The 13,736-nt window shown below is 41.9% G+C and overlaps 1 protein-coding gene across 5 annotated transcripts in view; it reads right to left on the reverse strand.

Annotated features, from left to right (window-relative positions):
- Positions 1 to 300: 300 nt before the first annotated feature.
- LOC126272419 (beta-glucuronidase-like) overlaps positions 301 to 13,736 on the reverse strand; it is a 467,982-nt gene continuing 454,546 nt past the window's right edge. For 4 of the 5 annotated variants that reach the window (XM_049975282.1, XM_049975302.1, XM_049975271.1 and 1 more), the window contains exons 13-14: positions 8,581 to 8,719; positions 484 to 897 (exon numbers count right to left, since the gene is read on the reverse strand). In XM_049975282.1, coding sequence (XP_049831239.1) covers positions 698 to 897; positions 8,581 to 8,719 — 339 coding nt within the window. In that variant the 3' untranslated portion in view covers positions 484 to 697. Of the gene's footprint in view, positions 898 to 8,580; positions 8,720 to 13,736 lie in introns of all 5 variants that reach the window. The other variant, XM_049975263.1, reaches the window with a different exon arrangement.

Raw genomic sequence — 13,736 nt, forward strand, 5'->3', positions numbered from 1 at the left:
TTATACAGTGACTTGATAGTAAAAAACTGAAAACAAATTCTGTAGGTATGATAACATACAAGTTATCCATGTTTCATTTCTGTGAAACATAACAAAAATATTGATGATTTTCCCACTGTGGTTAAATCTACATTAAAGTTCCACATAGCCCAACAATATTTTCAGAGACAGAGTTACAGAACATTCTGACAAGCACATCAGCTGAATTGCTTCCCTGTTAAAACTGTAAATGTGAAATAGTTACAGCAGGGAACGAACGGGTTGTGAGTGATGCAGCAGGAAAAAAAAAAAAAAAAAAAAAAAAAAAAAAAAAAAAAAAAAAAAAAAAAAAAAAGAGGATGACTGCTATTGTCAGTGAACACAGGCCACATACGAAAATCTATGAAGCTATTACTTCTTCTTCCACTGACAGTGGGATAAGTCGATGGGATATTGATTGTCAGTCGTTCTTGGGAATGAGTGTCGACTAGAGTGGTTTGTATGGACAACAGATACTGGCTTCTGAAAGTTAATGTCACTTGAAAGTACAGGCTTCCACAGCAAGGCAGCAGTCTGCAGCATGTGATACATAGCTGCCAGTTAACTCAGGACACTGCTCCGGTCTCACCACCTGGCGGATGAAGTGTTTGCAGAGTTGTCCGTACTGCTTCTGGACGGAAGAAGGGACGGCTGTCGGCTGTCTGTGACTGCACTCAGCTTACAGCTCGCGGCGCACTGCATTGACAGAGTCTTTCGGGGGAGCGTCGATGACGTAACGGCGGGTGTCCGCCGGTGGCTGTGCACCGTCGAGGCGCTCCGCCAGCGACCAGTAACGTTTCCGCACCAGGTGCGCTGCCGACTTGGGCTGGCGCGCCCGAGTGAAGATACCCTTCTTGTTGCCGCCGACCCTCGTGTACGCTGCGAAAGAAATGTGTCTTGATGAAAAACGCAATAAACGAGCTGGATTTTAGTATTCTGCATCTGCTTGCAATTTTTATTGGATGGTAATTGTTAATTGCTATGTAGTCGGCAAATGAACACAGTCCAACAGAAACTGATGCACATTTAAAAAATATTGAAATCCTGTCACGTACAATTCCAGAAATTTACAATCGAAAGAAACCTCCATACACAGGATGAACCAGAAGTCCACTGAAAAACTTCCAGATTTTGTTTAAGGACCGGTGTGGCCGAGCGGTTCTAGGCGCTTCAGCCTGGGACCGAGCGACCGATACAGTCGCAGGTTCGAATCCTGCCTCGAGCCTGGATGTGTGTGATGTCCTAAGGTTAGTTAGATTTAAGTATTTCTAAGTTCTAGGCGACGGATGACCTCAGATGTTGAGTCCCATAGTGCTCAGAGCCATTTGAACCATTTTTTGTTTAGGGATGTCTTCTGAGGATATTGGTATAAGAGACCCACAATTTCCAGCAGCTCGTTACAGAGTCATAATGTAATTATGATTCATTTGATTTGTTACCACAATCACTCGTTCCTGTAAAAATAACTTCACAACAACGAAGAAGCCTGTAACACGCAATAACGTGACCAACACGTACAACACACAACACAGAGTATGGTTCTGAGCACTATGGGACTTAACTTCTAAGGTCATCAGTCCCTTAGAACTTAGAACTACTTAAACCTAACTAACCTAAGGACATCACACACATCCATGCCCGAGGCAGGATTCGAACCTGCGACCGTAGCGGTCGCGCGGTTCCAGACTGTAGCGCCTAGAACCGTTCGGCCACTCCGGCCGGCCACAGAGTAATGCCGCAACCCTCAGATGAAACACGTACACTTTTATTGTCTACCGGTTTCAGTTGCAAACCATCAATTGGTACGAAACTCTGACAAAAACACATTACGAACTACGATAGTGGAAATGTAGGAATGCAGCTATTGACACACATTGACAAGAATACGTCAGTCATGTTCAGTTGAAAAATAACATTACATGGTATTAGAAACCCACTAGAAGAGCTGAGTACGTACAGATGAGATATAAACAGTTCAGCTGCGTAGTAGACTATTATTTAGTTGATGTGTTTACACCTCATCAGTACGTATGCAGCTCCTCTTGTCGATTTCTAACACCCTGTAATGTTACTTTTCAACAAAGGAAATAGCTTACAATACGTTAGTTCGTACAGTCTTGGAGTATTGTTCGTCCGTATGGGACCCTTACCAGTTGGGTCTGATTCAAGAGATTGAGAAGGTCCAAAGAAGAGCGGCAAGATTCCTGACTGGTACATTTAGCCATCGCGAGAGCGTTACAAATCTCATAGAAAGTTTGGGACACATTTTTTGCAGATAGACGGCGCACTAAACAGAAAGAGCTGCTCACTGAATTCCGAAATCCGATCTTCACCGAGGATGTAGAGCACATATTATCACCACCAACTTTCAAATCGCGCAGTGATCGCTATTCAAAGATAAGGGAAATAAGAGCTCGTACTGAGGCGTTCAGACAGTCGTTTTTCCCTCGCGAGATTCGCGAGTGGAATAGAGGGGGAAGGGGGGGGGGGGGGAAATGACTTTGGCGCGAATTGTGCCTTCCGCCACACACCGCTTGGTGGCTAGCGGAGTATAGTTGTAGATGTAGAACCTGACTGACGTATTTCTGTCAATGGAAATTTGTGGTAAGTTCCTATGCACTAAACTGCTGAGGTCATCGCTGCCTAGGTTTACACACTACTTAATCTAACTTAAATTAACTTACGCTAAGGACAACACACACACACACCTACGCCCGAGGGAGGACTCGAACCTCCTACGGGGGGGGGGGGGGGGGGGGGGAGCCGCGCGGATCATGGCAAGGCGCCCGAGACCACGCGGCTACCCAGTGCGGCTTTTGTCAATGAATGTTTTTATTTTGGTAACATGTAAGGTGTTATTGTTAGAATTCCGTATCAGGTGATGGTTTGTAACTGAAACCGGCATTACAATAGAAGGACCAAACACAGCTTTGTGTTATGAATTTTGCGAATTTTTTTGCGCTATTGACAACTGACTGACGAAAACTTACACAGCGTGTTGAGTCTGTTCTGCCAGTGCACAGCCTAGCACGTAACCAATGCACAAATTTTTCGGGTACAGATGATGTTCAAAATTTCTACCACCATGGTCACGGCAGAGTACAGCTACACACAATCAACTGTCTTACACGCTTAGGGTCTCTAGGAGTTTGGCGTACTGCTTCTGCAGCTGCGAGAATACTAGAAACCTAGTCCGTCTGATTTCGATTACAGTCCCGTGAAGTAGACTCATCACATGCCCCCAGACAAGTAGTTCATTGGTGTCACTTCTGATGATCGAGCAGTATTTAATGCAAACTTGAGGTTAGTGAGGTAAGTAGGTCATTACTGTAGTCAACAGCAGGTACCGTGAGCAATTGGAAACAAGTTACACGGCGCACACCATCGACATTGCAGTGTTGTTCACTGTTATCAGTGCACTGCAAATACAAAGATAAAATAGCGACAAGAAACCAAATTAAATGCCATAACTCTGGAACCTGGTGCCGAAGATAGTGGGTTCGCTATATCAAAAACCTACTGAGCATTCCCGTACAACCCGTGAAAGTTCGTCGGTGCATTTCTGGTTCGCCCCGTATATTGCATAGGGTTACACTACGCTACAAGACCCCACCAAGGTGAAGGCCATAAACAAAATACATTTTGTTTTACTTTCAATATTTTTAGAAAGTTTATACTACTCGTAACTCACTTACTACAGTAATATGATTAATTTGACGTATGAAGTATTTTTGATGTATACAGGGTGGTCCACTGATAGTGATCGGGCCAAATATCTCACGAAATAAACATCAAACGAAAAAACTACAAAGAACCAAACTCGTCTAGCTTGAAGGGGGAAGCCAGATGGCGCTGCCAAAGGTCAAACGGATATCAACTACGTTTTTTTTTTTTAAAAAATAGGAACCTCCATTTTTATTACATATTGGTGTAGTACGTAAAAAAATATGAATGTTTTAGATGGACCACTTTTTTCGCTTTGTGATAGATGACGTTGTAAAAGTCACAAACGTATAAGTATGTGGTATCACGTAACGTTCCGCCAGTGCGGACGGTATTTGCTTCGTGACACATTACCCGTGTTAAAATGGACTGTTTACCAATTGCGGAAAAGGTCGATATCGTGTTGATGTATGGCTATTGTGATCAAAATGCCCAACGGGCGTGTGCTACGTATGCTGCTCGTTATCCTGGACGATATCACCCAAGTGTCTGGACCGTTCACCGGATAGTTACGTTATTTAAGGAAACAGGAAGTGTTCAGACACGTGTGAAACGTCGACCACGACCTGCAACAAATGATGATGCCCAAGTAGATGTTCTAGCTGATGTCGCGGTTAATCCGCACATCAGTAGCAGTACAATTGCGCGAGAACCGGGAATATCGAAAACGTCGGTGTTGCGAATGCTACATCAAGATCGATTGCATCCGTACCATATTTCTACGCACCAGGAATTGCATGGCGTCGACTTTGAAGGTCGTGTACAGTTCTGCCACTGGGCACAAGAGAAATTACACGATGACAGATTTTTTGCACGCGTTCTATTTAGCGACGGAGCATCATTCACCAACAGCGGTAACGTAAACCGGCATAATATGCACTGTTGGGCAACGGAAAATCCACGATGGCTGCGACAAGTGGAACATCAGCGACCTTTGCGGGTTAATGTATGGCGCGGCATTATGGGAGGAAGGATAATTGGCCCCCAGTTTATCGATGGCAATCTAAATGGTGCAATGTATGCTGATTTCCTACGTAATGTCTACCGATGTTACTACAAGAAGTTTCACTGCATGGCAGAATGGCGACGTACTTCCAACATGATGGATGTCCTGCACATAGCTCGCGTGCGGTTGAAGCGGTATTGAATAGCATATTTAAAGACAAGACGCTTGGTTGTTCACCGGTTCTGACGTCCCCGGATTTCTTTCTGTGGGGAAAGTTGAAGGATATTTGCTATCGTGATCCACCGACAACGCCTGACAACATGTGTCAGCGCATTGTCAATGCATGTGCGAACATTAAGGAAGGCGACCTACTCGCTGTTGAGAGGAATGTCGTCACACGTGTTGCGAAATGCACTGAGGTTGACGGACATCATTTTGAGCATTTATTGCATTAATGTGGTATTTACAGGTAACCATGCTGTAACAGCATGCGTCCTCAGAAATGATAAGTTCACAAAGGAACAACCGAAATAAAATGTTCAAAAGTACGAATGTTCTGTATTTTAATTTAAAAAACCTACCTGTTACCAACTGTTCGTCTAAAATTGTAAGCCATTTATTTGCGACTATTACAGCGCCATGTACGACAAAGCGAAAAAAGTGGTCCAACTAAAACATTCTTGTTTCTTTACGTACTACACGAATATGTATTAAAAATGGGGTTCCTATTATAAAAAAAAACGCAGTTGATATACGTTTGGCCTATGGCAGCGCCATCTAGCGGGCCAGCCATAGCGCCATCTGGTTTTCCCCCTTCAAGTTTAGTTCTTTGTAGTTTTTTCGTTTGACGCTTATTTCGTGAGATATTTGGCCCGGTCACGATCAATGGACCACCCTGTACAGTCGATTTTAATAATGTTTTTCAATTATGCATTTTTACTAACCGTACTTACAAATTTATAAAACTGACTAAACCCACATATAAAAGAATTATAGAGGGTTGGTTTTAAGTGACGGGACTGTGTTGCAGCTTTGCGTGTTCTGCGCAGTGTCACCTCTGTACTGTTCTGTTACACTATGCAATGACTTAATATTCGGTACAGTAAATAAACTACCATATCGTGTTACTACTTTCTGGAATTTCCACTGTTTAGACACCATTTTGTGTTAGGTGGCAAGCTATTCTAATGTCCTACAAAATCTAACCATCGAGAAACTAAGGTAGTAATTAGAATAGATTCGTCTCTAGGCCTAATTTTCGATGAGTAATTGTTCCACAAAACATGACTCACTGATAATGATATAGACCTACCTATGCTGAAAAATGTATAGATAACGGGAAAGTAGTTATTTGCGTAATCAGTCGGAATCCAATCCTCAACATTTAGTTTGCAAACGCAGTCGCTCTTAGGATACCAAAACACAAAATAATAATGAAAATCATTCGTCGATAAAGAAGCACATATACCTTTATCTTCTCCCAAGTTAAACTGAATTCTCCAGCTAGGAAGCCAAAGTACCGAAAAAAGAGTTAGCGATCAATTGCGTTGAGTTTATAACGAGTTATTTCCCTGCATTAAATCTCACGCACAATTTTACATAGGTTTTAAAATCGTGATCTTTGGAAACACTTTCCGAAAGCTAGGCGCGACGTAACTGCGATCGATAGCATCATACATCATCTTACCCCTCTCCTACGTAACATCATAGAAGCGGAAATTCTGATAGGAAGTGGCAGAGGGGAAGGGGTTTTTATACACCGAATCCTGACCATTCCCAACAATTTACCGTTTTGCTTTAAACATGTAAAATGCCCGGTGACCATAGGTTGTGCCATGAGCACAAGCACAAGCACAAAGCCACACACAGCGTGTTGCGGGCGTGGACCTTAGCATCAGTTGCTTTTAGCAACTTTAGTTGCTACGTTGCTCCCTCTCTCATGTTAGTGAAGCAAACCAGCTCTTCGTTCATGTTCTCTGTCAGATTACTTCAAACGTTGCATATAAAGATGCTTTAGAAGTCAAAAATAAATTCCAAGCGTACGAAGTGTCTAACACAGCTCTAAATAAATATCCGGATAACTCCGATTTTCTCTGCCAATATTATTACTCATAAGCCCCATCCATGGCTTAACGGTAGCGTTGAAGATTTTCACGTAGTGGAACTGGGTTCGATTGCTGGTGACATAACCAACTGAAACTGACACTCCCATCACTGAATTAGTATCAGATGAAAATACTTGCAACAATCTCTAAGTCATTCGAGATTATTTATTTGTTAATTTATAATTTTACAATAAGGATTCCATCATTATATGTAAAGTGTGGATCATAATTAATAGCCGAACTGACAGTGCGAAAGTATACGATGACAGAAGCAAAAACGTCCCAGTAAACACGCTAACAAGCCGTTTGCGAATGTGTGGTTACGAGCCGTCGCTTAATTCAGTGTGGAAGACAGACCTTCGTAGCACAAATGTATCTGAGATGTAAAGTTAGCAATCAAGTCCGCATATAACTGGGCTCAAATTTGGCCAATGGCCTACCTTATCTTGGAGAACGTGGGGGACTGTAATACATACATGATAGAACAAAGGCAGATTTTCCTAATGCGTAATATGATCTGAGGCAGGCAACATCTGTTTCCTGGCCTCGAGGAGCAAAAGGCATCAATCATCTGCATTCTTCTCTCTAGGACCGTATCAAAAGTGAAGTGTACGGCACTCCTGTTGACACGGTTGAGAAAATGGAGCAGCAATCTTACAGTGTTGTCAAATTTACGTGATAATCTCGGGGTATTTAAAAGCATTTGTAATCCAGTGCAGAGACAGGAGCAGTATTGTCTCCGTATGTGAGAGCATGTGAGAACGTGTGGAAATACTCGTGGAACACCCAGCTTTGACAGGTAAAAGTGTAGAGTAAATTGTAACATGTGACGACATTCTGAAGTAGTATCGTACTGCTTGTTGAGGTAGGTCTTGCGTCAAATTTGAGTCGAATTTCATCGGAAACTATACATTTGAAATACGTTTATATTTCTAAGACAGTATCGGTACCGAGGTCATTGGCAGCACATAACCACACATTCGCAATTATTTCCCAAAAGATTCGTTTGCAGACCCATGTTTACTGGAATGCTTTTACTTCTGCTATCGTATAAATTTTCCAGTGTCAGTTTTCGCTACTACTTACGATGTACTCTGTATATAAATTGTTTTAGTACGCACGCAACGCGAGTTACCCTCTAAGCCTACATAACGAGGCATCCGATGCAGGATTAAAATCCCACGAATAGAATTCGGCTCAACTTGGGAAGTTCGTAGACGGCCTAAACTACTTTCGTCAATTAACTGATTTTTCATCATCTGGGACGCTCTTGTGTCCATCCACAACTTAGACTCATCAATCACCACTTAAAACTGAAATCTATTGGCCCCGGTGGGGGAACCGCACACAAATATGGTAAGTGTGACTATCACGATTATTAAAAATAATCGGTGACTGTAATGTTTAACTTTCCAGGTGTTTCGGAATAAAAGGCAACGGAATTTCGTTTGTGCAGTTGTCCGCTGGAGCACGGCGCACTCAAGTGAAATAACGAACCGAGTAATTTTTTTGCTCTGTGCTGCCAACGGTAATTCAACGGAGTACAGCACGCAGCCACATTAGTCCGGAGAAGAAACTTCAACGCCTGAGTAGAAAAGTTGGAGTTGACAAGACGTAATGACTAGGTACAAGAAAAAGTTACAACATGATTTAAACTAGCCACGAAGTCTTCTGTCTCATTATGTGTTATGATCCATGCAGAACAAAAAAAAATTATGAAGGTTCTGCTGTTTACGATTTAGATTCATGGGTGTTAGTTATGATTTAGGTTTTAGACAGATAACTTACTTTGTGCAGTTTTGAAATCTGCAAAATTCCATATCATTTCTCCGATGAAATAACCCTTTTCTCTGAGGATGTCGAATGCTTTGAAGTGTTCCGAGAACAGCACTTCTTGGTATTCTTCAGACCATATGTATTCAGGTTCCTGTAAAAACGAAAATAACCAGTTAATACTTCAAGAGAAGAAACGTGAAGGCATGTGTATCGCGAATCCTGTATCTGTGTACAATAATTAGGATGCTGGCGGAAATCATGACGGAATACTGTGAGACTATTGTAGAGACGTTGTTGTTTTCCTAATAGTAAAATGTGTTTGTGTGACTTAAAATTTAAATGTTCATTTTTTAAACCAAGAATGAAAAATAATGTTGTTAATAAATACAATAATATTTTGAAGGACTTAACGATTTAGTTTATTGTTTAGGTAATTTGATGTGCACGAGTGACGAACAGTTGGTAGTAATTACGACGACGAAGGTCAAAGCATAAAATTTTTGTGATGGTACTGGGTTATCTAAAAATAATAATAATAACAATAACAACTTAATATCAATAACGGCAGATGATATTCAGAAGAGCAAAGATGACTATAGACGGAAGGAAACGAGAATAAATACAGCCTCTGCAACTTCACGGGATGAAGGCTACTGTCATGATAAGATACACACTGTCTGGTATCTTCTGAAGCTGGCAGGTGGTAGGCAATAGTTTTGTGTAAATGGAGAAATCGAGAAACAACACTTGTTCTGCGGTTGTCTGGAATGGAGACTTTACTGGTGGAAATCAGTAATTGCATCGTGATTCTGAGACAGGGTGACAGCTCTTTAGTGAAACGAAAAGAAAGTGAGGAAGAATTAACATTTTGTTAGCGTCACTAGAGACACAACATTGGCTCGGGTGGGAAAGGTAATGGTTGTGACCCGTTTAAGGATGTCGTCGTTGTTGTTGTTGTTGTTGCTGCTGTTGTCGTCGTCGTTGTGGTCTTCAGTCCTGTAACTGGTTTGATGCAGCTCTCCATGCTACTCTATCCTGTGCAAGCTTCTTCATCTTCCAGTACCTACTGCAGCCTACATGCTTCTGAATCTGCTTAGTGTATTCATCTCTTGGTCTCCCTCTATGATTTTTATCCTCCACGCTGCCCTCCAGTACTAAACTGGTGATCCCTTGAAACCTCAGAACAGTCCTCCTAACCGACCCATTCTTCTAGTCAAGTTGTGCCACAAACTCCTCTTCTCCCCAATTCTATTCAATAGCTCCTCATTAGTTATGTGATCGGCCCATCTAATCTTCAGCAGTCTTCTGTAGCACCACATTTCGAAAGCTTCTATTCTCTTCTAGCCCAAACTATTTATCGTCCATGTTTCACTTCCATACATAGCTACACTCCATACAAATTCTTCCAGAAACGGTACCTGACACTCAAATCTATAATCGATGTTAACAAATTTCTCTTCTTCAGTAACGCTTTCCTTGCCATTGTCAGTCTACATTTTATATCCTCTCTACTTCGACCATCATCAGTTATTTTGCTCCCCAAATAGCGAAACTCCTTAACTACTTTAAGTGTCTTATTTCCTAATCTAATTCTCTCAGCATCACCCGACTTAATTCGACAACATTACATTAGCCTCGTTTTGCTTTTGTTGATGTTCATCTTATATCCTCTTTTCAAAACACTGTCCATTCCGTTCAACTGCTCTTCCAAGTCCTTTGCTGTCTCTAACAGAATTACAATATCATCGGCGAACCTCAAAAGTTTTTATTTCTTCTCCATGGTTTTTCTTTTGTATCCTTTACTCCTTGCTCAATATACAGATTGAATAACATCGGGGAGAGGCTACAACCCTGTCTCACACCCTTCCCAACCACTGCTTCCCTCGCCTCTTATAACTACCATCTGGTTTCTGTACAAATTGTAAATAGCCTTTCGCTCCCTGTATTTTACCTCTGCCACCTTTAGAATTTGAAAGAGAGTATTCCAGTCGACATTGTCAAAAGCTTTCTCTAAGTCTACAAATGCTAGAAACGTAGGTTTGCCTTTCCTTAACCTTTCTTCTAAGATAAGTCGTAAGGTCAGTATTGCTTCACGTGTTCCAACATTTCCACGGAATCCAAACTGATCTTCCCCGAGGTCGGCTTCTACCAGTTTTTCCATTCGTCTATAAAGAATTCGCGTTAGTATTCTGCAGCTGTGACTTATTAAACTGATAGTTCGGTAATTTTCACATCTGTCAACACATGCCTTCTTTGGGATTGGAATTATTATATTCTTCTTGAAGTCTGAGGGAATTTCGCCTGTCATATACATCTTGCTCACCAGATGGTAGAGTTTCGTCAGGACTGGCTCTCCCAAAGCTGTCAGTAGTTCTAATGGAATGTTGTCTACTCCCGGGGCCTTGTTTCGACTTAGGTCTTTCAGTGCTCTGTCAAACTCTTCACGCAGTATTATATCTCCCATTTCATCTCATCTACACCCTCTTCCACTTCCATAATATTGTACTCAAGAACATCGCCCTGTATAGACCCTGTACATACTCCTTCCATCTTCCTGCTTTCCCTTCTTTGCTTAGATCTTGATTTCCATCTGAACTCTTGATATTCATGGAAGTCGTTCTCTTTTCTCCAAAGGTCTCTTTAATTTTCCTGTAGGCAGTATCTATCTTACCCCTAGTGAGATAAGCCTCTAAATCCTTACATTTGTCCTCTGGCCATCCCTGCTTAGCCATTTTGCACTTCCTGTAGATCTCTTTTTGAGACGTTTGTATTCCTTTTTGCCTGCTTCACTTACTGGATTTTTGTATTTTCTCCTTTCATCAATTAAATTCAGTATCTCTTCTGTTAGCCAAGTATTTCTACTAGCCCTCGTCTTTTTACCTACATGATCCTCTGCTGCCTTCACTATTTCATTCCTCAAAGCTACCCATTCTTCTTCTACTGTATTTCTTTCCCCCATTCCTGTGAATTGTTCCCTTATGATCTCCCTGAACTCTGTACAACCTCTGGTTCTTTCAGTTTATCCAGGTCCCATCTCCTTAAATTTCCACCTTTTTGCAGTTTCTTCCGTTATAATGTACACTTCATAACCAATTGATTGTGGTCAGAGTCCTCATCTGCCCCTGGAAATGTCTTACAATTTAAAACCTGGTTCCTAAATCTCTGTCTCACCATTATATAATCTATCTGATAACTTCTAGTATCTCCAGGCTTTTTCCATGTATACAACCTTCTTTCATGTTTCTTGAACCAAGTGTTAGCTATGATTATGTTATGCTCTGTGCAAAATTCTACCAGGCGGCTTCCTCTTTCATTTCTGAGTCCCAATCCATATTCACCTCCTACATTTCCTTTCTCTTCCTTTTCCTACTGTCGAATTCCAGCCGCCCATGGCTATTAAATTTTTGTCTCCCTGCACTGTGTATGTGTGTTTGAGGTTTACGGGCGCTAAACAGCGTGGTCATCAGCACCCACTCCCTGCACTACCTTAATAATTTCTTTTATCTCATCATACATTTCATCAATTTCTTCATCATGTGCAGAGATAGTTGACATATCAACTTGCACGACTGTCGTAGGCGTGGGCCTCGTGTCTGTCTTGGCCACAATAATGCGTTCACTACGCTGTTTGTAGTAGCTTACCCACACTCCTATTTTTTTAATTCATTATTAAACCTACTCCTGCATTACCCGTATTTGATTTTGTACTTATAACCCTGTATTCACCTGACCAAAAGTCTTGTTCCTACTGGCACCGAACTTCACTAATTCCCACTATAACTATAGCCTATCCATTTCCCTTTTTAAATTTTCTAACCTACCTGCCCGATTAATGGATCTGACATCCCACGCTCCGATCCGTAGAACGCCAGTTTTCCTTCTCCTGATAACGATGTCCTCCTGAGTAGTCCCCGCCGGGAGATCCGAATGGGGGACTATTTTACCTCCGGAATATTTTACCCAAGAGGACGCTATCATCATTTAATCATACAGTGAAGCTGCATACCTTCAGGAAAAATTACGGCTGTAGTTTCCCCTTGCTTTCAGTCGTTCGCAGTACCACAACAGCAAGGCCGTTTTGGTTAGTGTTACAGGGCCAGATCAGTCAATCATCCAGTCTGTTGCCCCTCTTGAGGAACCACAGGTTTGTCTGGCCTCTCCACATATACCCCTTCCTTGTGGTTGCACCTACGGTACGGCTATCTGTGTCGTTGAGGCACGGAAGCCTCCCCACCAGCGGCTAGGTCAATGGTTCAGGGGAGGGGGGGCGTTGTAGGATATGGCTGCAATTATATATGAAAACAAACTCCAGATCTGGATGGCTTGATGGCGATTTAAAGGTCGTTCATTCAAACAAGGAGTGTTCTACTTTCAGGTCTGTTCTCTCGTGCATTCATTCATACGTCATGTAATCCACGATTAATAGAAGAAATGCCCGACTGCACTGCACGCAAGCACGTATCACCAGCCTGAGACATAAAGAGAAAGTCCGTCTAAAAGATTTTCGTAGTCCAGCGACTGTACAAAATTTTTTCTATGTTTCTGGAATCAATGGTCAATGCCATTCTGTAAACTGTAACTCTGTTTTCAGCCTGGCTCTAGTGCTCATCTTGTAGAGGCAATTTGTGGTAAGTTCGATGATTCCTCTTTTGCACATTGACTTTTTAGAGAAATTGAATGACAAGAGCGCTCGCACGAAATCTCTTTGAAAATCAGAAGACTGATATTAGGTTCTCCAATTCCAATCACCAAGAGACACTATAAGATGACAGCTACAGTCATAATTATATTTTTGTTTGCATGTAAATACCGTATTTAGTTTAGTATTCTTTCTCACACTTTCTATTGGAAAGGTGCGCACTGACCGACTTTGATGTGGGCATGACCCTGGAGTGGCGGTAATCTAACATGTGGGGTCCCAAAGGGAGCAGTGCTGCAGTAACTACGTATATGTCTACAGGGGCATGATTTTCACTTTTAACTTTCGACTACTCCGTTTCCGGACCAGGGACACTTGCCTCAAATCGATATATTTGTCCACCTCCTTTGTCCTTGAAAGTTTTTAGCATCATCACAGTATCATCTTGCATATACGTACATTTAGGAACTCTGGCGTCTATAACTTTGACCTTCTGTAGCTTCGTTGGATGACGTTTCCGGACAGGTGA

Source organism: Schistocerca gregaria, chromosome 1 (genome assembly GCF_023897955.1).
Source record: "Schistocerca gregaria isolate iqSchGreg1 chromosome 1, iqSchGreg1.2, whole genome shotgun sequence".
NCBI classification, from domain to species: domain Eukaryota; kingdom Metazoa; phylum Arthropoda; class Insecta; order Orthoptera; family Acrididae; genus Schistocerca; species Schistocerca gregaria.